This window comes from Lates calcarifer, linkage group LG24 (genome assembly GCF_001640805.2).
Source record: "Lates calcarifer isolate ASB-BC8 linkage group LG24, TLL_Latcal_v3, whole genome shotgun sequence".
Taxonomy (NCBI): domain Eukaryota; kingdom Metazoa; phylum Chordata; class Actinopteri; family Centropomidae; genus Lates; species Lates calcarifer.
The window spans coordinates 16,322,491-16,349,247 of NC_066856.1; the positions used below are offsets into that span (position 1 = coordinate 16,322,491).

The 26,757-nt window shown below is 40.3% G+C and overlaps 1 protein-coding gene across 1 annotated transcript in view; it reads right to left on the reverse strand.

The window, feature by feature from the left end:
• Positions 1-1,460: 1,460 nt before the first annotated feature.
• The window catches only part of tmx3b (thioredoxin related transmembrane protein 3b), a 32,166-nt gene continuing 6,869 nt past the window's right edge, over positions 1,461-26,757 (reverse strand). The window contains exons 9-16 of the mRNA XM_018700816.2: positions 26,684-26,750; positions 21,634-21,732; positions 18,486-18,543; positions 18,215-18,268; positions 13,189-13,245; positions 9,884-10,013; positions 8,318-8,386; positions 1,461-4,980 (exon numbers count right to left, since the gene is read on the reverse strand). Coding sequence (XP_018556332.2) covers positions 4,711-4,980; positions 8,318-8,386; positions 9,884-10,013; positions 13,189-13,245; positions 18,215-18,268; positions 18,486-18,543; positions 21,634-21,732; positions 26,684-26,750 — 804 coding nt within the window. The 3' untranslated portion in view covers positions 1,461-4,710. The remainder of the gene's footprint in view (positions 4,981-8,317; positions 8,387-9,883; positions 10,014-13,188; positions 13,246-18,214; positions 18,269-18,485; positions 18,544-21,633; positions 21,733-26,683; positions 26,751-26,757) is intronic.

Here is a 26,757-nt window from a genome sequence, read left to right on the forward strand (position 1 = left end):
CATCTCCCTTTCCACAGGCAGCTACTACTCTCTGCAAGAGTATGAATGTGTTGTTTGTTTGTGTGTGTGTGTGTGCTTTTGATGATTTTTGATGCAGGAGAAGTTGTAACGGGCAATGGGCAGTAGACATCTTCACACAAAGCCATTTTCACACAGCCCTGAAGAAAAGTTTTCCAAAATGTCAGGCCGTTTCAGAGGAATGCAACAGCAACAAGCACCATCTATCGATTGACAAGTTGACAAGCGGCTATTAAACCCAGCTGAACCACTGACGTGAAGACACAGGACCAAAAATAGTCAGACAGGGCTACGAGAAATGATCTAACTACTCACAATGGAAACAAATACAAAAAAAAAAACACAACAAAAGAGCTGTTTACTGATGGGATGTGAAATTTCAGAAGGCCAAATTTGTGCAATTAGGCAATGAGTTTTTTAGTTGTTCTTGTAAGTGGCAGAAAACAGATTGATTTCAGCAGCTGCAGCCATCTATCAGCTATGATGTAATAAAAACTGCTGTGTTTCTGACAGGGCCTGCAAAGACTCACAGAGAACAAGTGCAGGTTGGTTTCCATGGTGAGCAGAGCTAATCAGCCATTTCTCATCTTGAGTGACATCAACTGAGCTTAGAACACCCTTGAAATACAAGCTCCCAGCATTAACTGAAATAACCATCTCTTTACCTTGACCCCACGCGTGACCTCAACCATTAAACACCTCCCATGTGAGTCAGAAATGAGATGATTACTATCTCGTCCTAATTTGCCATTTCACCATAAGACAGACATCAGAATGAGCGGCGAAGTGTAATTGCCCTTGTCTAGCGCACAAGATTGTTGGTTCTCTGAAAGAAGAGAGACAGCAGGCCTCCTTCATTTGCCACACGATGAAACTCATTCTCAGAATATATAGCGAGGTAATTGAGCGATGAATTACTTTTTGCATCAGCACCACTCAATGACACTGATTCTGATGTAGTAATATATTATCTCCCCCTTTGTGGTGATTTATCCCTAAAATGACATCCAAGGGAAAATGAACATTGTCCCTCTTTGTCAAACCAGAAAACAAACAATCACAGTTCCCAATAGCAACATTTCTTGAGGGTCAGGCTTCAGAACATATGCAGTGGCATTGTGCTTTTTCATTATGTGCGGTCACATTTCTGAGTTTGACCAGTGAGCGCTATCATTCCCTAAAGAGAAGAAATAAATGAGTTTCACATCAAGTAATGTGATCAGCCGCGGTTAAACCTAGATCCCCCAAAATTTGATTCATATCTGCCATAATTGAGTAGACACCTCCACCTAAAATCATACTGGTGGGGGAAGAAAAAACATAATTATACGTGTGATAATTGGAGATAGATGTCGAAATGGAAGATGGGCAGATAATTTAAAAGAGAAAAAAGACCACATGTACAAAAGGCATAGAAAAAAAAGATACTAGCCAACAAGAAAAAAAGAGGACAATCTTTATTTCAATCTTCCAAACCTGTAACAAAGTGTGATACTCTCAATTGACACCCAAAGAGGAAGCTTGGTAGAGAATGATAGGCAACTACAAAGACCAAAGAAGGCAAGACGAGGGCATGGTTTTCCTTTAGTGCAGTTTCACAGTAATAATGCAGATAACCTCTGTATATTAAAAACAACAGGTGTGTTTAGGTTGAGGTGCCTAAGTCAATCAAGTTACAAGATTTACTGAGCTGCAAAAGCACAATGACATGAGCAATAATGAAAAACAAAACCTGAAGCTTATTACTCAGCTACACTTTAAAAATGTTATAGAACAGGGGTAAGGATGAGGGCTGAGGGGATAAACAGCTCAAAACATTCATTACCATTTGAAAATATCTCAATTCAAGGACCGCTTACTACTTACTAGTTGAGGTCAGGTTGAAAGCTCAGGAAAAAAAGCTAAGAAGTGGACCTTGAGTTAAGATTACTCTGTTAAACTACTGTTCCCAAGGTCAAGAATGCATGCTGAATGCTTTTGCACTCATTCACCACCGATATATTTGAAGGTTCCCTCATTTCAAACTTATACGTGCTTTGGAGCTCTGTACATTAAACATAATGAGTGATGTAAAATGGTTCAAAAGCAAATAAAAAAACTAACGTGCATACAAAGGAATAGTTCAAAATTCATGGAAGAAAGAGAGTCACATTAGAAGATGAATACCACTCCCATGTCTGTACTGTAAATATGAAACTAGAGCCAGCAGCTGATTAGCATAGCTTAGCATTAACACTGGAAGCAGGGGAAAGAGCTAGCCTGGCACTTTTAAAAGCACCCCTAACACTCACCAATCAATATGTTATATCTTGTTTGTACAATCTGTGCATAAAGTAAAGAGGAAAAATATCACATTGTGGTTTTACAGGGCTTCAGTCCAAAACTACTACTTTGTTTTTCTTTGAGGTGCATTGTGACTCTGTGGAGTCTTGTCAACACTGTTGAACGAACAACTGTTGAACGAATCAAACAAAAGAGAGTTAACGTGTTAATTAGAGCTTTAAAACAGGTTTGGAGGCAGATTTTATTGCTTCTGGACAGAGCCAGAGTAGCTTTTTTCCTTTGGTTTCCAGTCTTTATACTACGCTAAGCTAACTGGCTGCTGGCACTAGTTTCAGACATGAGAGTGGAATGAACTCTTATCTTTATTTCCATATTTCCCCAAAAACTATTGCTTTAAATTAAATAATCAGCTCTTTACTTTGAACAATGGGGTCCAGTATGATTTCATCAGCCATATGTGGAAACACACAGGTTGTTTAACACAAGAATTTTTTATAGCGTTTGTGTTTTGACTGAAAAAAGGCAATGTCTGGTATTTCCACACACCAATCAAGAGGAAAATCTAACAGCTGTTGGGAGTTTTTGAGTGATGTGCTACCTTTATTTTTTTCCTTCTTTAGTCACAAATATTTGATTTTATCCAGTAGATAATAAAGATAATGAAACATGTTTTCATGTGGCACTGAAGCACCACTGGACCCCAAATCCAACAAGGTGTAGTTTTCATAAAAACGTATCAGACTCAGTGTTGCAAATATTAGGAGCAGTTTTTTCCATGAAAAAGGCGACCAGGTGAATTCAGGAGAAAGCAGTGATGCTTACTTGATTTCAGCTAATACATACAATTTAATCGCAAGGCTATGAAAATAGCATAGGGAGGGATTTCAAAACCGACTGATAATAGTGGATTGTAACCAAAAAAATTCAGTAGTAGGAAGACAGTCCTAATATTTTATATGCTTAGTGTATGTCTCAGTGCATCAGGATGTAAACTTCAACCTGCTTACTGAATTCAATATAGAAACCAGTGATGGAGGACAGATTGAAATATGGAAACAGACAGAGCCAGTCTATCTGAGGAATATGAGTTGTTAAGAGCCACAGAAGCTACCGATGCATGTTATGGGAGTTTGCTATACAGGTACAACCCATCTATACGAAGCAGATTCGTCATGTTGGGTTGAAATGGGTTTTAAAAATGTTTATTTGCCACATTCTGGATATCAGACAAGACTGATACCAGTTACCTTTCCAGCTTTTTTCACCAGCTGTCTACAGTAATGGACAGTAACAGGTGGCTGGCACGAGAAATAAGTTGAAATGCACGACTGTCTCGGCACTTTGCACCCCTAGAAAAAGAACAAGAAGAAATATTTTCAGGCAATAACAGACAATAAAAAAGCACAATTCATTTATGGCAAATTTTCCTTCTTGGGCACTTCCTATGCTTTCTACAGACATCACTATACATGATAAGCCTACACTTTGGGTCAGGGAGGGTAAAGGTATACAAAATGTTGCAGTCTATTTATGTTCTTCTCAGTTTGAAGGCAAGATTTATCTGTTTCTACTACTGTAGGATGTTATAGTAAATTAGAATAAAAAAAAACCATAGAAGAGATTGGGATATGACAATAAAAAGAAGATATAATAAGGGCATTAAAGTGGTTTCGAAACGACCAAACAATGTCAGAGAAAGGGTCACACATCACATGGAATAGACCACTGGTTGTTTGAATCATAATAAATAAGTGGTATGTTTGGTTCACAGCCATCCCTTCTTCTCTTAACTTTACAGAGGTCAGTGACTGGAAGTGACGGAGCATTCACTGTCAAGGCCCCTTGACTTTGGGACGCCTCGCCACAAGAATTCAGGCTCGCCACTTCAGTGTCAACCCTCAAGTCCCATCTCAAAACACACTTGTATTGTACAGACAGTCACAATTATCTGTCTGCCTTTAGCTTCTGCTGTTTCTTTGTTGATTTTACTTACTTTTAACTACATTACTTTTACTACATTTATTGTGCCTTAATGGTTTTATCCAATGTCTATTTTAATGTTTCTATGTTTTATTTATGATGACCTTTCTGTATTCCATCGCTCTGTGAAGTACTTTGTAACTATTGTTTTGAAAAGTGCAATACAAATAAAGTTATTATGTGTTTACACTCCATCATTTAAAAAGGCTGTTAGTTTTAAACATGATTTGATGGCTTCACTGAGCAGCTGACCTTACACACCGACACACAGAACTGAAAGATAGGAGAACAGTCTGTGTTAGAGGGACTCTGATGGGAAGTGAGATGAAAAACAAAGAAGCAGAACAGTAATACATTGATATGTCTTTGAGTTTCATTTCACTGCATTTGACTAGGCCTATCATCCTCTATGCGGCAGGAGCCCCTGTGTTAATCTGTTTTCTTCTCCTCAGGATCCTTCTCTCCAACATCCTCTTCCTCGTTCTCCCCTTCTTCGGGGCCCTCCAGCTCAGCGGCACGTTGCCTCTCCTCCTCCTCTTCCTCCTCCTCGTCAGTCAGGCCTTCCCTCTTGAGCGCGTCCATGTCATCCGCACCATCATCCGACTCAGCCGTGCAGATGCCATAGCACATCAGGCTAATTACGCCCAGCGGTAGGCCGAACAGGAAGCAGCCCAGCAGCGGTGAGCTGCGAAACACCGACTGGTGTTAGAGAAGAGACAACAAAAGATGAAAGGGAGACAAAAAAGGGGACGAGTAGTGTGTGTGTGGGGGGGTTAAGAACAATATATGAGCTTTCTTTCACAATTCAAGTTCATCGTCACTCTACCCACTATAAGAACACGATCTCTACTTTTCTCACTTTGATGTAAATAAACACATACTGTTAAAAGCATTTTCATGTGCTCTATTAAAATCTGTGATCTTGTTAATGGAGGGCTAACTGATCTGCTCAAGGAGGTGGAATTAAGTCAAGCGTAGAGTTCAACTCAACCAGCCTTTGAACTAAGAATCCACAATGCGCCGGAGGATCTAAAATGGAGGAAACTACCGTCATATATTTGCTGTATTGCACCATTCATTTTTACTTTAACCTACTCTGTTGATACAATTTACAACTATGATGTCAGGCTGGATCAATGAAGAAAAACAAGAAGTAATTCAGCCTGATTATATGTCCACCACAAATGACCATTAACAGGAGTACTGGTTAGTGTCTGGGGCTCCTGGCAAAGTATAATGAAATTGCCATGTGCTTTGTAAATGATGAGTTCTTACAGGAAACAGGATGCATACACTGCATTCACAGTGACTGTGAGGAAATAGGGGTCAATAGTGGCCCACAGCTCTAATGAGTCAATCCAGCCCTGACCTTATTTTTTAAGTTCACACATTAAACAACAAAACTCACATAACACACATAATGTATCTCCATTTCTTATAATGGAGCTGTTCTGGAGTGTGCATTTTATTATTTATTAAAACTGTTACATCTCTCTCAACAGTCAGCATTTGCAATAGTAAAGAGCCTCCCATTAGCTATTAGGTGGAGTGGATTCAAAATCCTGTTTAGAGGGCAGATCAAAAAAATATTCATGGGGAAAAAAAATCGCAGACAGGCTTTTATGTTTTTAGCGGAGACACTACATTTTTATTCATTCATTTATTCATTCATTTGCATTACGCCATTAAGCTCAGCGAGTGTGTGTGTTTAGAAGGCAGGTCACAAATCATCTGCAGAAACATGGGCAGGCTGTAATATTTTAGAATTAATTAAGTTTCTGTCGTGTAATTTCAGGAAGTCAGTATTATGTTACTGTTTGTGTTCCCTCTTGTACGGTGCTGTCTTGTTTGTTTTGCTTTTGTTTTACACTGATGACCATTTCGGAGAGTTTTTTCCCCTTTTATCTGCAATCCTTTGGGTTTTTTGTACTTTTAGATTGTAGAGTTTGAACTCAAATAAATAAAGCGGGTTCCACCTTTACACACTCGTCTGTCTCAGTATATTTTCTGCAGGCACACACTTTCTATATTCTTTTGTATCCTCCAGTTCCCATGACCACATATTCACGATAACTCGACTGCACACTGTACCTATATTAGTGGAAAGGTTGTAATCACACACATGCTGTAAATGTTTTTTGAAAATGAATCACTACTACCACACTATATTTAAATTGTAATACTTATTCACTATGTTTATATTGAAAATTTAAAGGATAACCCCGGTATTTGGATTACATTGCAGCAGCTGTTTGTGGTTGCCAGGTACATTGTTGTTGCTCAATACTGCACCATTTCCTAAGATTTTTGTCCCCATCAATCATTTACACCCAAAACCATGGGAAAATAAGCCCCCCTGTTCAGAAATACCACAGTTATCCTTTAACTTGCTTTGAAGCCCCTGAGGGTCTGCACATAGTAAATGGACATGTCAGTATATGAAATACAGTGCACAAAACCAACAAGTTGTTCTGGAGTTGACCTGCTCCCTGGTCATGATTAAAGCACCTCTCATTCACATCCATGTCCTGAACACGCATATAAAATTTTATGACATGTTCACTCAACTTCTGCAAAACCCTCCTGTGGGCACAACAATAGCCAAGTCACTGAAGGACAAACTTTGCAAGTTCTTTTTTAAAATGATCTCGGTGACAAATGACTCATCTGGCCTTAATATAGCACGATACATCCGAGACAATGTACCTAGAAGGGAGTATTCGGTCACAACTTCTGTCAGCCACTGAGACGAAGAGAAATATTCACGTTCCCTCCAGTCATTGCCACTGGAAGAGGGATGATAATTGCCGGTGCTCTGTGGTGCTAGATGAGGTAGCGATGGGTATGCTATGCTAACACAGCTGGCTATGAGTCATTGAGCCTAATGCGGCTGCTTCCTCATGCTCCTGTCAAGGCATGCACTTAGACAGGCTCTCCAGGGGCAAGGTGATGGCTGCTGCCTATCTGCTTTGTATCATATCATGTCACTGTGAGCAAGACTAGCCATGGTGATGTGAGCATCATTTGCTAAATTTAGGAGTGCAAGAAGAGAACAGCATCTCCTTTCTCTTACAGGTGTAAGACAAGCCCTTCATACACGGATTCTTACTTTTGTGCTGTTGCAGAATAAAAATCCTGCACACTATGCAACAGCTAAACTAATTATTATTCTTTTGTATTAGAACATTTAGCTATTTCTGCCAGGTGCTATTCTTCCACTGATTTCATTTAAAAACCCCACTGTTAAACCTGACCTGACAGCAAAAGAATGAAAACCTCAATAAAAATATTTCTAAATGTCTTGGGCTTCGAGGTTAGTTCCAAACATCACTATAGCTTCTATGTCAGCTTACTTCTCAATAAAATCTACAATTTTCCTCCAGGAGTTCTCTACATCCCCTTAAGGACACTGGTAAGGGCAGGGTTACAGTCCAACTGTGCCAACCGAGGAGCATTACAGCACAGCTGTATTTACATTCCTATCACACCCTTGGTAAAATAAACACCAGTTCTCCCAAAAGAACCAACTACTTAGAGTAGAAGTGGAAGGAAAAGCAAGTTCAGCCTCCTGACCCTCCCCTCCTCCCTCATCTCTCCACCTTCTCCTACTCTGTTGCTTGTTTCTCTGTCCCAGTACTGTGTTTACTGCCTGCATTGCAAATTCTCACTTGTACACCCAGTGTAGTCCTCTGAATGCTGTTTTTGTTCCCAGAGGGAACGTGCAGGGCATTTGTTCAACACTCTTATAGAACTTGGAGCAGGTTGCATATATACAGTATTTACCCTAAATGGCAAATGCAGTCAAGGTGAGGCATGGTGTGAAGCATATTAGCAAGTATAAGGTGCTCGGTAGCATTGTAATCATGAACGGTTTAATTACAAAGGTAAAGGGAGACTTAAATTTCATAAGAGCAAGAGCAGAGGTATCTTAGCCTCAGCAGTAGTTCACCCTAGTAAATAAATAAAACTTAAACTTAGGAAATATTCTGTGAGTGGACTACATGTAGCAGCATAGAACCAACCCTCAGCAACTTACCATAATGGTGGATCTGGCATCAAAGGCCACACGTTTGATCCTCTGAATGATGCCATCACCTCCATATGCCTGCAGGGAGACAGATCGTTTAATTGAGACAGGAGCTTTATATTCACTACTTATGTAGTACATATGCAGAGTTTCTGACATTCTTCAGTTTGGCATCTACAATTTGATGCAATTACTTGGGGACAGTGCCATAAACAACAAAATAATTGTCAATATGTCACCTCTCCAGTAATATGCTCAGTACATTCCAGACTATTAAAATACTGTTTCATTGACTGCTTCCCTGCACAAAATTATCTGACATGCTTGAATCTGGTTTGTTCACTGTCCAGCAGTTCTGCTCTGTCTGAGCTCATTGACTGGCAAAAGCACCTGGGCAGTCAATGACTGATCTGTTCTGATGTTAATTCACCAGGATGGCCAATTAGTGAGCTCTGACTAAGCGGGACTTCTGTGAAGGAACCAAATGTGGGCATGAGATGATTTCTGTGGAAGCAGCTGTTGCACAGAGGAAAGCTGTGTGAGGACTGCTTAAGTAGTTTGAGAAGTTTTCACAAACATTCTTATAGAACGTTGCTGGAGTTCTTTCTTAATTGCAAAGGATAGAGGATTTAAAAACTGAAGTCAGCCTATGCACCACAAGAGCATAGAGTGGGGATATATTAAAAAAAAAAAAAACTATTCCCTAAAAACCGGCTAGAGAGATGCCACAGCCTGTCAACTCTGTCCTCCTCTGGCTGCTTCATGCTTCATGCGTGGCTAAACACGTCATCTGTGTACCTTAGTGTTCATGCTTCTTATGAAAAACACTCAGAATTCAGTAACTTTGGTTACATGTGGGGAAAAATTCAGCTCTCCACATTTCCCAAGAAAAAAGATGAAAAGAACACCCTGGAAATCTAACAGTAACTATAATTACTTTTTAATTTAATCCATGTATCACACATTATTCTGCACATTTCTACAAGAAGCACAAACCAGCCTTGAGACACCTCTTGGCAGACACTACCAGCATGACGTGAAGAGGCTGAAAGAGTCCAGGCTTTAGCTGGGACTGGACTGCAGAAACACAGAGGTTTCTGTTGCTGTTTATTTGGTGGGAGGTGGTTTGTTTTGCCAAGCAAAAAATAGCCTAGACCTTTCCTGGAAAAAAGGACAGGACATCTGACTGTTTGGCTTATGGTTTCATATCTGGTGACTTTAGTGTAGTGCAGATGTAGAATGTAGCGATGACATCTCTTTTCCAGATTAGTGTACACAATACAATACTGTTTTATAATCTCAGTGTTTGATTCTTGTAGATAATCTGTTCAGAGGGCACAGCAATATGAAATCTAAACATGTAAAGGGAGATTGCAAAAACACCTCATCTGGGGAAAATACTTTCCACAGAGGACTTAGAATGCAAAGCAACATGCTTGATTAATGAAGACTACTGGTATGATTACAATGGTACAACACCAGGGGATGGGGGGTGGGCTAGAATGAGCTGAATATCTAAAAAGCAGCAGAGGGAGAGGAAGGAGGGAAGGAAGAAGGAAGGAAGAAGATTTGGACCTGTGCAGAACCGTTCAAAACACTGCTGATGAATTGAACCAGCTGCTCCATGGTCTCAATCGGCTCACTGGGCAGGAAGTACTGCTCGTTGGATGTGTTGAGGATGATAACAGAGGGCACTGTCACCTCGCTGAGGAGAGAAAAAAAACAAGAAACACAGCTTTTAATCTTCTTAACCTCAGCACCTTAGACTGCCATTATCAAAGTGCATCATCCAGGTGGGAACAAATTGTGGTTTCTTAAAGAACAAATTGCAACATGGAGAATACAACAGTGAGATAAACAAACCTTCTGTGCTCAGAGCAATTTAACTTTTCCCGTCGGCGTTCTTTCAAAGAGAACTTTTTTTTCTTTTTCTTTTTTCTTTCTTTCTTTCTTTTTTTTTTTTTTTTTAAAGGAAAAAGGTGATGCAGCCTGGCCTATCTTTTATGCAAACAGTGTGCAACTCAGGGGCTTTATGGGTCTGTGCTGGTCACAGTTAAAGAGACCTTTACAAATTACAGCTGACAAGTGAATCGCAGGGAGTACAGAGGAAAGCAACTCTGCATCCATGCTGAGACGCATATACAAAGAAGCCCAGTGGTCCACTGATCTTGCCTCATTTGAGCAGAAAATACAGAAACAGAGGCATAAACACTGTTCACTCTCCAGCCCACTTACTCCAACAAATCAGCTGAGGAATTACAAAACTCAGTGAGATAACAAACAAGGTCGTATAAACAAGAAATCCTTCTTTGACATGTCTCGCACAACACCAAAGGCTGGCTTAGATAAGGTATCCTAGCACTGCGTGATACACACACAGGCACACAAATAGTCCATCAACTCAACCCAGCGACAAATTGCTCACGCACACACGTATCCATCACTGTCCCAATCCACCACCCAGCTGAGATCAGGAGTGCAAACACACAACACCTCACTACTCTGTCCAGCTGAGATTTGCAATTACACACACACACACACATTATGAACGTGTATTTCCAGCTGACATCCAGCCTACTCCAACAGATGGCACCCATTTAAAATAAATATGGATTAGCCTATTCACCTCTGTGAGTGGGGACTGCTGGGGGTTTGCAGCCCATAATGAAGGGTATATACTGTACTCTATAGAAATACAACTGGCAGAAAGCACACATTTTATTCCCCTTTTCCATGCTGAAAACAGCTGCAACATAATTACAGCTAATATTGTTTATTTTAAAGCCATATAGGACTTTTATCCCAGTCTAGGTTAGCATTAGCATATTCCCATTTCATGGAAACACTCAGACATGGTGGTATCAATTTCCTCAGCTAACTCTTCACAACAAAACAAAATGTTGGAAATCTTTAAAAATAAATAAATAAAAGAACTTAAAATCCAAAAATCTGGGTGAAATTTTTTTTGGTACCTCCACCAAGGACGTTATATTTTCACTCATGTCTGTTTGTTTGCTGATTATACAAAATGAACTGAGCAGATTTTGATTAAATTTGGTGGAATGAAGGGGTATCAGCCAGGGAAGAACCCATTAAATTCCTTAACATTTTTATCCATTTCTCAACAGAAACATTTATGGATCTTTATGTTTTTCTAACTTATAAGAGCGAGACAGACGTGTTGGATTGCTTGGCCTTGGCAGAGGCATACCGTTCTAGTTCTTGTTGCTTTTTACTTATTAGTGGAACTGACTCTAGCTCATTATCAGCAGTTCATTAGTTCTTTCTCCCCAAGTTTTGTTTTCACTTTCTATTACCAGAAGCATTTTTTGAACTTTAATTACTGCGAGAGGACTTAATTAAAAACCTAACTGTAAACTGTGATAAATGATTATCACAGTGTGTCCAGGAAAACTACATTTTTAATATACGGGGACATAAAATCTGGACAATCAGCTGAGATTTTTTTTTTTAAATCCTAGTATTTTTTGATAAAAATATAAAAAAATTGAACAACAGAATCTTGGAACTGGCCTTCACTGTATAGAATTTATTTGAGGTTCCACAAAAGCCATCTTTAGTGCACAAATCAAATGACCGCTACTTTGCATGGTAATAATGACCTTTCTAGTCATTCACTTACTATGATTCCAAGTCTTCCCCTCACACACACACTTTTCAGTCACCTCACATCCCTTTTAGTTTTTCACAGCCCACAACGCATTCCATATGAGGGGTTAGAGATAATCCTACGTTTAAACAGAGGCAGAAACAGCCTTGGTGCTCATGTCACATGTGTGTCTATGTGCGTATTCATGAGTGTGTCTGTGTGCCTCTGGTGAAAGCAGGGGCAGCCTTACGCCAGACAGACCGCTGCCAGAACACAGTAATCGCTGTGATGACAGAAAGAGGGATAAAAAGCCATCAGATTTATTTCCATGGCCCTCCTAAGGGAGAGGATTAGTGGACATTGACAGGCCAGGATTTCATTCCTCAAAGGAGGGCAATTAATCCTGTGCTACAGCGGCCAAATTCAGTCCTGTAAACCGAAGCGATATACATATTGTATGTACTCATGCAAAATTAGGAAGGCTAATCACCTCTTTTATCCTTAAATATAAACATTGTCAGTCTAATTTCAGCCGCGCACTGAGAGTGTGTCAGTTGAATGTAGTCATATTTCCGATACGACTTCTACTGTACTCACTGACACACTTTTAATTACACAGGACTTAGGAGACCATGTCTGCTATAATCTCCCTCATACAAACAATAACATGCTCAAATTAAAACACACACAGCATTATACAAAGACTCACATAATTAGATACTGTACGTTGGTAGACACAAAACAGACACGCAGACTGCTATGGCCTTGCAGGCCTGTAACACTAGCAGGGTTCTGTCTAATTAAAAGTGTGGGGATGTCAGTAGCAGGGCCTCTCCCAAGCATGACACCCCAACAGTCAGCCTCAGTCTGGGCGCAGGGCTACTGCAGCACGGTCTTGCGGCATCATTAGCACTGCCCTTTGGCAAGCTGTTAAACACACAACCGCTATAGATTTAATCCACGCACAGCCTTATCTGTAAATTCCTCATTTATTCCTCACTAGCCCACCCTCACCCAAGCAGATTTACAAGAGCTTGTGCATCTTTGTGTGTTTTTGTGATGGTTGGGAGTTAGAATTGCCAAGAGCACTGAAAAAGAAATGACAGTCAGCCTGTGTAATTGACTTCTCTACAAGAGAGCATTTTTAATGGCAGAGGCTGGCATTAGATGTCAGAGCAGTCCTGGGTTAGTAGTTGACAGAAGGTAACATGGTGGAGAGGGGGGAAGATGACATGAGAAGAGAGAGGGAGGTTGGACATGAGACACTCACCCCATAATGAGGCTGTTAATGTAGTCGTTCCCATCCATGTGGCCAAACTGGAAGTCTCTGGAGAAACAACACAAATCAGTGGCATGAGAGGGCAAAACAGTGCATCAAATACAACACACAACACAATAAAAAGAGGATCTTTCCTGTCTCCATAGGCTGCATAACCTAGAACAAACTGGGACACAAACTGTCATACACAATAAGACACAAATATGAAACTACATTGAATGGAATTGCGTGCTCTCGTTGTGGAAACCTGGGGTCACTTTTGTCACTGCAGGGAGGAGGGAAATATCCCCAAAGCTCCATCCCTACACTGTCTCCTCTTTCTCCTCATCTTCTCCACCACAGAAAAGGCTCAGGTGATTTATCTAAACGATAAGGCAGGAGGAGGAATTCAATTTGTATCTCATTGTACTGCACTATGCCTGAGCAGAGTGTATTGTGGGTAGACTAGGGGAAGGGGGTTGCACAAGTCTGGGGAAGCCAGTGACTTCCACTGAATGACTGATTATAGGGGCCTCTACATATATATTATATTCGTATTGAATCATGGCTACATCTAGCAACGTTTATCCCCTGGGTGCTAAACAATACAGCCTGTGCTTATATCAATGACATGATTATGAAGAGTCTGAACTATATAATAAATCCAGTGGATGCAATATAAAATCAGCCTGAGTTGGTGATAATGTTGCTGACAATAGTGGGCCAGGCTGGGAATAAAGCTAATCAAAAAGTCAGCTTGTAACTTCTGCTCTGAAGACTGCAGCACTGTGAGTTATGGATGAGACATAGATGGAAAATGATTTGCATGTCTTGGCCCACTCGATAACTAAAATATTTACATGTCTGTTTCCCATGTCTGTCCATCCTCCCGCTCCCAGTGACACCTCTTGGCTGGTCAGCTGAGCAGACAGGCCAAAAAGGTTGAGTAACTAGACTGAGAAACTTGTATATGTGAGAGGAGGCATGGAGCAAACTGAGGGCAAGAATGTGAAACAGATTTTTCTGGCAAACACTGTCAGACTTTGCAGTAGAAGGAGATTTTACCTATGTACTTAAACGCTCCCTCTGGGAATGATTAAGAGCCCTATTTATCCATTAAAATTATGAAACATTTCTAAATGTAGGTAGATATTTTTTGACCTCATTGGTCAAGAGTGTTTTGTTGAAGCCACGTTCCAACAGAATTAATATTCCAGGGAAGGTGGGCGTTAAAATATTTTGTTCCTCGGAAGCTAAACATTCTGAAGCATTATAAACACTGCCATTACAGGATGCAGACAACTTATGATAGAAAAGAATATTCCACAGAAAAATAATTTAAGCCTTATTAAGCAAGATTTCAGCTCTCAGGAATACTATAAAATAAAAGGTGTTTTTTGAAGGGAGGGATTATATAATGGACAAACAATGGGCATGACAAAAGCAATGCTGAAACTGTAAGTCATACTGGGCTAGGGGCTAAAATATTACTCTTGTACTGTATGCACTCTAGACAGGATTTAAATCACCAATCAGCACATGAAATATTAAAGTCACCAAAATGAAGCCACAATATGTTGAAATTTTAAGTGAATATAGCATGGCACATATTTTATATTATAAGAATGAGACCATGCTAATGAAAAGTGGTGTAGTTTATACCATTTGTTTATGCTTTTAATTGTGGTGTCAGAAATGTGGATGGCCAAGCAATTTAAAAATGCCCCTCTTTCGGTTTTCCTCCTTATTTTCTAGTCTCAGCTAACAATGGGGTCAAAGACTTGACTTTGAGGGTCATAGTACAAATTCTGCAAGTCACTGTGCTTTAGTGTGTGGACTTTGTGTGAAGGAAGAGAAGTTTTCCTACATTATGGCAAAAAATCATGTGTGAAGTGTGAAATTTGTTAGTGTGAGAGGAAGCTGAAGAGAAAGTTTAAGAAGAGTTGAACAGCTTCTCCCCACTCTGAGGTTGACCACTCCAGCTGTGAACATTCCATCCCATAGACACATGGAAGACTCTGGAAAGGTCAAAAAAGTTCATGAAGTTTGAGCTGCGACTGTATAAAAAGCGTGAAGGGCATAAAAGAGCTGAATTGATGTGTCAAAGTCCCATTTTTCATGAATGTCATAAAGTTTGAATGAGTAGGAAGAGGTTGAAGATGAGTGGGTCTCCTTCACTCCCATTATAACTAAGGTTCAAACGAAGCTGAAAGGGTTTTTAAAGCTGACGACAACCAAAAATGTGGGAACATCTCTGATCATTTTGATATCTGAATGGAGTTTCTACCATTGCTTCTAGTATAAAGCAGACAGGATTGAAAGATGTGTGAAAACTTATGAAAAACTGAAATTCTGAACATATCCGTCATGTCTGTCAGTCTGTCTGTATTTCGATTTTCCCAACAACTGCTCATCCGGTTGACTTCAAACTGTATTTGTGTATTGCTGGGAACCTATGAAAGTGTAGTGTCGACTGTGGAGTTTTTTGGATGAGCGGTGGTCAGGCAGAGATGCAGACAGAAATGTTGATTCTTTTAGCTAATTTAGTACTTGGACAAACTGAGTGCACAACAGAACAGTGCAGTAAACGGTGGAATCATTCTGTCTGCTAAGTTAAAGCATGTTGAGGAAAAAAAATGTTCATGATAAACATGATTGAAGTGTGAGGGCCAAACTCACACAGGAGAAGAAGCGTTGCTGAGGGAAATCAAATGGCTGAAAAATGTCCTGCAGAGCGAGCGAGCTCTCTGAGCCAAAGAAGAACTGAGGGTGAAGGCAGATATGGCTGCTCTGCAAGAGGGAAACTCCAAACACAAAACAGCTTGCGTCTGGTGGGAGACAAGGTGGTCAAGTAGGAGGAGGTGGGTGAGGAGAAGAAGAAGGAGGTGGGGGAAGTGAGGACAGAGCCAGCAGTGATAAAGAAGAGGAGGAGGCCTTCACGGTGGTTCATTAACTCCTTCGCTTGTTGCTTGTGCCACATCGAATCAGAAGAAGAGTCAGACACACATTGTGGAAGGAGGAGAATTTAAATTGAATTATTGATTGTTTTTGTCTTTGGTCTTTTTGGCTATAAGCAGCAAAATAACTCATTTACTGTAAAAGGTGAAAACACACTCAGTTGGCAATTGATTAGGAACACCTAGCTAAAACTAATGCAGAACAGTCCTGCAGTGAATCCTCCTTCATGAAGGTTATAATGTTCAGTGTGTTTCACCTTTTACACTTGTTAGTGTTGGTGGTGATTTTTCAGTAGAGTATGGATGAGCACAGTCTATAAATGAATAATCTAATTTATAAATAAATACATTAATCAATTAAAAAGGAATTCATCATTTGATATTTTAATGATCAAAAACAACATAAAACAGTCGATTAGTACATCATTTAAAAATACATTAATGAATTCATAAATAATAATTACATAATGAATGGAATTTTAATAGTTGTTAATTCAATCAATGAATCTATTATTTCAAGTTGTGAATCCAGTTATTTATTTCCTTTTTAAAATTGTATTATCAATTAAAATTTAATTCCATTAATCATTAGCAAATTCATTAATGTATTTTTAAAACATGTAGATACTGACTATTTTATGCTGTTTCTATAAAAACCCCACAGGCTTTATCCGTGATAAAGATTAGTGTCTAGTCTTATCACACCAAACTTGTGTGCATCAGCTGGTGCATAAAAGCCAAGACAACAATGACTAGTGCAGAACTTCAGCTCAATTCACACCCACAGACTGACAAAATCAGACTCTCCCACAATATGTGCTCATGTAGGCATGTGCCTTACCCTCGCCCCTCTGCCACCCACACAGACTGGTTCCCTCTCAGCTCTGAGATTTGCATTCACTGTTCTGTCAAAATGTTACAAATGGTGGGTGAGCTCAACGCCAAGACATTTATTACCGCATCAAACAGCGTCAGCTCATTCAAATGTCAGTCACCCACTTATGATCTGTTGACTGCGCTGCCTCCGCCCACCATCGGGGGCGACAGTCGAGCCTGCGACTTGTAATTATGACTACCGTTTAGGTGTGTCAGAGCACTGCAGGCAGCTCTGATCTCAGTGGGGATCTCAAACTCAAAAGTCTTCAAAAAACACAGCACAGAGTAGTGTGGCAGATTGTAGTCTAATTGATGATAGAGATCTGTGTAATTCAATCATTTCTAATGGGAATGTCTGAAGTGGAAGAAACACTTTGATCATGGTGGTATGAGATACAGAAATCTATCTGATGAGGCATCATTGTCAATGATAGGGCACAGTAAGGAACTTAAGCACAACATTGTGATGAAAATATGATACATGTTTGTATTAATCCTTGCGAGGGAAATCCTCTTGTCGTCTATCGCCCTGCTGAGGATGATCAGAGATAAGGGTCAGCTACAGAACAGCGACCTTAGAACAGATTTGAATTCAACCCACGTCAACAGAGTACATGTTTTCTTTAACCTGGGTTCTCCAGCTGAAGATTGACCTACCTACTGTACTCACTAAATCATCCTGCTGCACACATACAGCACTTTATTCAGGACCACCATGTTAAACATTTGGGTGTCTGTGCACTTGCATCATCTCTTTGTCCACTATCTTCCTTAACTGGTAATAAAAATAATAATAACACCATGAAGAAATTCTACATTTTAAATGCATTTCCTCTTTGTATTTGGTGCCTTGTCAAATCAGTTCCTCTCCAGTAAAAGAACAGGTCGAACAAGGCAGTACAGAACATAAACATCTCCTCTCCAGTTGTTATTGCACAACTGAAGCTGAAAAAAACAGAAAATTATGCATTAATACAAGCTGCGCTGAGTTTTTGACTGACAGCAGAAAAGAACACCTATATTTGGAAGCTGACATTTTGCATAATTACCTTTCTACTGAACCTCAACAAAAACAGACGTGCCCTGACAAAGGTATAAACCTGCTCATGAACAGACAGACAGCATTCCCCGGTGAGTGCACCATCCTAGAATAAATGTATAAATTGGATATTCATCTTTGACCTCATCACGCATCCATGCCTTACCTGTTAAAATGTTCTCTGTACTCCTTCGCCACCCTCTGAATCAAGCCCTTTAATCTAAAAGCAAATGAGAAAAGAGTGAAATGCCACATGAGTCGGACTCTAACCTTTTTTTAGCCGGTGCCTGCAATCTGTGGGAAGATCCAAACAATGACAGCAAGTCTTATCTTTATTTGAAAGCCGTGCACTTAAGCACAATTATTGTGGCAAGTGTGGGAGTGTATGGGAGTAATTTATATAGAGCCAAGCTTTTTCATTTCAGTGTTCTTTGTACCTGCCACTCTCCTCTGTGGGGTCCTTCTCGTCAATGACTGCAATCGCCACCAATTTGCCTGAGGTGGTGGACAAGGATTACAAATCACAATCACACGCATAAAAAGAAGGTGAGAAGACAATGGCAGGCAGATAAGAGGCTCTGGAGGAGACGCATCACCTCTCAGCAGGTGGAAAAGAAAGGAAGAGGCACCAAGAGCACTTTATTCGTTCATCAATCAAACATTAAGCTAGCTTAGGCTTTCTACTTGGTTGAACAGGAAACAAGTGGTCACTCTCTGGTAGAAGAGCTATTTCAGTGCCATACAAAATCCAAACCCACGACATGACAAATAGGTCTACTTAAAAAAACTTACACAACTTAAAAGGTCTGTTATTCAGACTTGTATGGTTTGAGGCTAGAAACCCCTGTTGCTTGGATGAGAGTACCAGTCTGCCCCCTGGTGGTTACTCATGGTAGTTATATAGCAAGGTTAAGGTTATGTGAAGTCAGTGGACAGCTTGGCATTGGGAAATGGGAAAATGTTTTATATTCAAATGAAGGGTTCTGGTGGTAAGAGTGCAGGAGGAAGAGGCAGTTCATCCATGAGAGCAATTTGAAAATGCTAATGCTATTGTATATGGGAATATTTACAGTCTCTATATGTATAATATTCATATCAACACATGATTCCCAGAGTAACTTGGTTCCATGCTTACATGGTTTATTTATGGTTTACTTTGTGAGGTGTTTTTTCTACAGTGCCTCTTTGTGGGAATACAACATGTGGAAATGTGCATAATCAACTCTGTACAGTCTTGTAGTGTCTAACTAGGTGCACAGATTCCATTGTTGATGTAGCTGAATTCACCACAGTCCTAATCAAGATAGCCAGATTAATTATTGTCATAAAGAATAGAGCCATGCTGCTCTATTTCTGTGGAACATTAAGTATAATTTTACCTCTTGTTGTTACAATTTTAGACTTAAAGGTGCCACCCTCTAATAAGTCACTCTTTATAGGGGGTTTATGAGTTGCAATTAATGGCTTAAATTACTTGAATTGGTCATTTAGTCATTCTTTATAGATCAATTAGAAACCAGTCCTGTAAAACAACATTTGGGTTGTCAGGGTGTTAAAATTCCTTTTGCCAGTTTGCAGATTTGTTATTAATTCAACATTTTCTTTTCAAGAGTCTAGACTAGTCTAGATGGACTTCCTGGAGCGCAACACTCCAAAATCTCATTAAGAGATCTTCACCGGTTTCTCAGTCTGCTAACCCCTCTGGCATTAAGTCTCCCACTGTGAATCTAGGTGTTATTTCTGACCCACAGGTGAAACTGGAACACTGAAATAACCACTGTGCTGTTGTTAGCTTCATCCTCCAAACTGAGAGGACAATTCAAGCTCATTTTAAGCCCTAGCTTAGGGTCAGAAAGAAGATCTTTCTTCATGGTTTTACTACTCAAAATATTTCTCAATCAGAGTGCTTGTGAGTTTTTTGCCCTTAAGCTTTTACCAGAAGAACTTGAGCTTTCAGCCTTAAAGAAAAAGCTATTAGCTCTTGTGAAATGATGGAATCAAATTTACAAGACATATATCTTACAACCTGAATGCGTCGTATTTCCTGAAATCTGCTCAATCACGTACATAAAGTGGACGAGACAATTTTCTAATCCACCGGTTTGGGGACACGTGGTTTATCCAGCTGACTTTGTTTACTGAGTATTTGTGCATCTAAATCCAGTGATGTTACGCAGTGAGTGTGACGTTAATGGGTCAAAATTTGAGAGAATCATTTTCATTAGTTTGTGGTGTGGCTGTGACATTCTTTCACTGCACATCTGAGCAATACTTTAGGCTCAGTTGTTGTTAAAGCAATGCAGTGTCGCCTCTCTTTTCAAGGGGCTGTTTGTATTGTGGCTGTCAGACATGCTATCCATTTTCTGCCCCTGTAGAACAGCATGTACACCACAAAGAAAACAAAATTGCTCTGCTTTGATTTGGTCAAATAGATTTTTTCTTTCAATTCGCTACAAATCATATGCTCCATCTCCACTGGTATTTAGACATGGGCACCAAGTTTTGTGTGAGTGTGACTCACATTGTGTGTGATGGGGCTTTTAAAGCATTAAAATGTCGCTCAACACCCTAGTGTATGAAATCTGATACTTGACTGAAGTGTTTTTAGAGACAAGGCTTCAGAGACTATTTTCACAAATTCACTCTGATTGAAACTTTACAAAGTTATTTCAACAGACTGAAGTCACAGACTACTTTAATCAGTCAGACTCAATTAAGCTGCTTTAGTGACTATTCTGTATGCAGAACTACCCATATTAAGCATAAACGGGTTAAAAACTTAAGCAGCAATAAATGTGAGCAACATCCAACCGTTGAGCGTCACTGATCTCAATAAACTGCACATAAAGAGGTAAAATACTGTATCTAACATTAGAAAGCCCAGCTTTCTCTGCACAGAGCATCAATTTACTGCCGTTTAAGAGACAGTTTGTATTTCAGTCTTGAGCTTAAATTTCCTGTTAGGAAAAGTGTATGTAGAGTAACATGGTGTATCTGGAGGGAAGGGACATTCTTTTCTATTACAGCCCTGATACACAATTAAACATTGTATTTTTTACAGGGCACTCTCAGCTCTAAAATGTTTTTTATTATTTTATTTTTTAATTATAAAGTTATCAAGTAGTAGGATGGGGATGGGAAGCTAAATATTGGAGGCTTTATTATGAAACTACTCGTTCTGCAATTTCTGTTGATTATGATTAAAGATCACGAAAAATAAAACTCTACACTAAAAGTCACAGAGCTTGTTCTCACAATTAACAAAACAATTCCATTTAAAATGTTTCAAAAGAAAACTGAAAGAGGTGAAATGATTAGTTGATTTATCAATTAGTCAATCAGTAGAAAATGAATCTGCAATAATTTTGATAATTGTCATTTCTCAAGCAAAAAAGGGAAACATTGCATAATTACATTTTCTAAAAATGCAAGTATCTGCCACATTTCTTTGACTTATTTGATAGCAAACTTAACATCTTTAGGTTTCAGACTGAAACAAGAAGTCATACACTTTTGGAGTCTAATAATTAAAAAAACAAACTAAAACGAACATATTATGGATGACTAATATTATGCATACGCCACCTGTTTCTCCGAGCTCATAGAGCGTGAAGCCATCGATCTGCAGGTACCCTTGGAACCGCTCCTTGTTCACCCACGATGACAAACTACCATCTTCATACTCTGCAACACAGAGACAAAGAATCTTTCAGGAGCAGAAACACAAAACAGCCAATCGACATTCAGTACACAACCTGTTTATATTAAAAGCAAAGCGGAGCAGTGTATTGATGCCTGAACTGTGACAAGATCACAGTGTTTACCACCTGTAGACTCTTCGGAGAGTAAAGATTGGGACACATGCTGAGCATTCACAGACAGAGGTCAGCTAAACAATGATCAGAAATGAATGTGACAGAGGGCTGCCTCTGGGTTAAGTAGTCAGGGATGCTATTTTGGGCCTGAGACGACACAATAGACTGTGAGCCAGAGCGAGCAGACTGGGAATCAATCCAGATGTTAACAATCAAAGGTAATAGTTTGGTTGTCAAGACATCAATGAAAGAACATTTTGTTCAGGCCGGATTGTCCACAACAATCATGCTGCAAAAGATTAATTTTCCATTTATCAAATAGCTGGTTGACAAGAACATTAAAAAAGAACTGTAATTTCCATTCACAATAGATGCTGTTTTTTTCTGGGATTCTGGCTCACCTGACCTCATTTTCACAGCCATTATGCTTCTCTGTCTTCAAAAAAAAATCACATTTGGTTTGTAAATTACTCTCCACATATACGTACATTCATTTTCAGGACACAGTTTTGGCAGCTTTTTACACATTTGGAACGAAATGCATAATTCAACAGATGCATCAAGAGGGGGGAAAAAAATCACAAAGAAGTGCAACAAATAAATAAAAAATAAAGTGAAGCAAAATAAAGGATTGTTTCCTGAATGGGAACCACATGTTGTTGCTACCCCTAACATCTGGAGGCAACATGCAAACGGGAACCAGAGTCTGTCCCTGGAGCGTATAAATAGGGTGCAGCGAGGCTGCTTAACAACACAGCTTTCTCCGGCTGAGAGAGGTTACAGGATGCTCGTAATTGATGTCAAACGTAGCTGGGACCTCATTATGACATGTTAATAAGTTATCATGACCTTTCTGCTACTATTACAGTAATTACGGGAACGCTGATGACTTTTACATGGTTCTTAGGCTGCGGGGCTCCAGAGGAGCTGGGAGCATAATACAGAACATGACAACCTAAAACCTGGAACGTGCAACCCCAAGGTCGTAGCTTAAAGTAGCATTAGAATTAAAATGACCTTAAGGCAATGCAACCTATTTCTCAGTGCTGCTGCTGCTGCTGTGCAAAGACAGAGCAGTGTTGTTCTTAAGACTGCTGAGTCAGTCAATCTGGAAGACATTCCAGAGAGTTCTTTCCACAGATGTTCTGGCTTTGTAGACAGCATGCAGCTGCCCGACACGCTGCTCCCAGAAGCGAGAGAGAGCTGAAGGCCCCATACTGGGAGCATACAGCCTGATGAACCTGTACACGGACTGAACCTCCTTCACCTTGAAACAAATTAGAGCTGCTTTATTCCTGGGCGCCAGCCTTGCAATCTCCATACTGCCCTACAGGAGCCTGTCAGCCCAGAGTTCACACAGCGGGAGATGAGAGAGAGAGATGAGGGGCAGGAGGGAGAATAAAAACAGACAGTGGGTGGAGTGTGGATGATCCAGTGTCAGAGCTTTTGAGGGGAGGGAGGAGGCAGCTCTGACACGTTTCAAGGATGAAGGTTAATGGCACAGAAGACCTCCAAGACAATGCAAATAGAGTAGAAACAAAACCAGAGGGAGAAACATAGACAAGAAGGGGAGGTTATCAAAGATAACTCAAACAAGGTAGGACAGAGAAGGAGGCAGAGGATGAAAAGATCGATGCATTTAAGAGAAACAGCAAGCTCAGAGAAATGACAGGAGAACACAGCTCACTTTCTTACTATATCGAAGAAAGAAAACCTTTAAGATTAACTATAAAAATGCTTTGGCCAGTTGCCAGGAAGTAAAAAACACAGCAGATATCTACAGTATAGTGGAGGATATATGAAGGAAGGGAACCATGTGAGGTTCCTTGGGAAATATACAGAATCTGCTACTTGATGTGGACAAAAGCAGGCTGATGAAAAATAAAAATCTAATGGGATAAACAAATTATTGGCTCTTGGACAAAAGACATTTGTACTTTGTTTTACAACGGTTGGAGTGGTGAGACATTTGTTTAGCCAAACTAGGAGCACAGCCCGAGGGAAGACAATGTCAGTTGGTCAGCTGACCTTTGGTCCAGACTGGACAAAAAAGCATTTTCCTATTCACAACCATTGATGAAGAAGTGGCTGCAAAGTGGTTTAAAATTCAGAAAGTTCAAAATTGATCCGTTTGGTCCAATCACATTTGGAAAGTCAAAATGAGCTGTATGACTAAGTCATAGATAAGCTGGTTTTCTCTGACTCACATGCTCTCGGCTGGAAAAGGACTTGCATCCTCTCTGGGCCCAAAAACCCAGAGGGGTGAGGAAGCCCACAGAAACATGGCAGAAGCTTTTTGGAGTATGAGCCCACTAGGCAACTTTCATAAGAATGAATGGGATGCCAACTTTGAATGTCGTATCTGGTTCTCCTTAACACATCCATGCGGTATTATAATACAGACAAAGAGAAATATGGTCAACACTTCAGACCAGTTATTATGCGTATCATTCACAATGACCTTGTCATCTTTGCCGATTCAAATAAGCCAGTGAAGTGAATACTGTCCATGTGTGCCATCACAAAATGTCATCTTTGTGTTATCACCTTTTTAAGTGTGATCTCATCCTGTCATCACATTCATGGACTGTTAATCAGGCTGTCATTTAAGTGCTCCCAATTCACATACGCAAAATAGTTCTGCCTCACAGAGCTGAATTATATACACTGCCTTTCCATAAGAGGAGTGGCTAGGCCAAACCATAAACCACCGAAACAGAAAGCCTTATGTGGAGCTCTGTGTAATAACAAGTATGTATTAACACTCAGAGACATGTTTTTAAAAAACCATGTTGGTGTATGAAGCATACTGTGTATACTAACATACATCCTAATTATATTCCTCTGATTTCTTACAGCACTAACATGTGGCCCAGTAGCTTTCACTGCACACATACAGTGATCAAAAAGATCTTGGCTCTTGAAGCACAAAAACAGTGCAAACCTGTGTAGCAGTGTAAGACTGAGGATTTGAGAATTAAATATGTATGAGCCTCTGTGCTGTACTATATTTTAACAGCTCTCTTCAAAAGGGATGCCGGTGTTTGTGATGTGCCCTAAACCAATCAAAGCTCAACAACAATATGTCAAATATCATTTTACACAAAGTGAGAGGCTGTATTTGGACACTATGGTTTTGCTAGATGGTATACATTATGTAAAAAACACAATAACACAGACCTGCACATTAAGAGCAATGAATGTGCACTGAATTTCTAATAAGTATTTTGAATCTGCATCTTGAAAAAATACAAACAAAAATAAATTCCAGGGGGGAGATGATGGAAGCTGTTTGTATATTCTGAGAACTGTCAGCCTCTGTAGTTGGTAGATAAAAACAATACAGCTCATGAAAAAAAAAATAATATGCGTGTTACATATCACACTTGAATAAACGTCATAGTGTGTCATAAAACTGTGTAACCGGGTGCCTATGCAAATGTCTTGGAAGTTTAGGCAAATAACATTGGATAAAAAGTTTCTGACAGAACATCATGCAAAGTGAGCATAATAGAAAACCACATAAGGTGCCTAAGCCCTATTTATTCCCTAATCTGGCATCCAGTCGGTGGATTTTCAGTGAGACCAGTCTTCTGAGAAACATGGCACAGCACAGCTGGTCAGAAACCAGATGCTGAAGACCACAGGTGGTGAAAAAGGAAGACCAGGCACACTATTCTCTTTGATGCAGAGAGAGGAAATTTCTTATGCTGTCATTGTAGGTAAGTGCTTAATGAGCTACAGTCTGATTGTTCTGCCTACAGTACCTCATAATAAGTGTTTTGCTTCTTCAATTTATAGATGCTTGAAAGGAAAAGGAGAAATCCACCATGTGAGGAAGGACACAACCGTGTCATTTTGCTGTGCTGCTCCCCCTCTCAGTCCTTGACAAGCTTAATACACCGTCACCATGGCAATGCTAGACATTCACCACATCCTCCGAATCAGGGTCCTGGAGGACTCTGCAGAGTGTGGAGTTTTTGTCATTAACGTTTTCTGTGGTGAGCCTCTCCTGCTGCAGTTCTGGTGCAGGAAACCCGCCTTCCGTAATGGTCAGGTGGAGCAGACGGATGTGAACTCACAGGCCGTGGCCAAGATGGATTTTGTTCTCCAGGCGCTGCACCGTGCACCAAACCTTCCTAACAGCCACTACTGGGGGCCGTTTGTATTGACATTGTGCCTCGATGCCCTTCACTTCCGCTTCCGCCTCCCGGCTCAGGCTGAAAGCGGCAGCAAAATACAAGACATCCTGGAGGAATGTGGTGAACTCACGTTGTGGCGGTGAGGAGCTTCAAATTAGGCAACAGAGAAAAAGCGGCTCCTCTAAAGCTCACATGTCAAATGTGATTTTTCTGCTGATACTTGACGGCCGCATCAGGGATTCAATTCTTGGCTTTTTCTGACTGTATATACAGCACCAGCCCTGCATTGGTTTCTTTGGCCTAAGCTGTGGTCTATCACACCCACGCAGGGCCAGTCCATCCACCCTGGCTTGCTATGTGTGTCCGCCCAAAGACAAACCACCACAACATCACTGGCCTCACCGCACACACAATAGTGGGCTGAGCCCTGGGTGCTTTATGATGGGCCAGGCAGACCATAACTCAGTGTGGTGAGGAAGATGAAAGAAAAGCAGCGGGGATGGGAAAACTAGAGAAACACAGCTCCAGTTACAGGGATTATATGAGAGAGGAGGAGGAGGGGGGAAGAGACGGAGGGAGCAGTAGACGGGATGGCAACCTACTGGCCCCTAAAACTGATTTTTATGCCAGATTAATGAAGAAAACCTCAAAACAACAGCAGATGAACACAACACTCACCATCATAGGTGAAGTAGCCTCCGTCCTTAAAGACCACAACTGCAGGAAGTTCTGGCAAAGTCAGTGACTGTTAA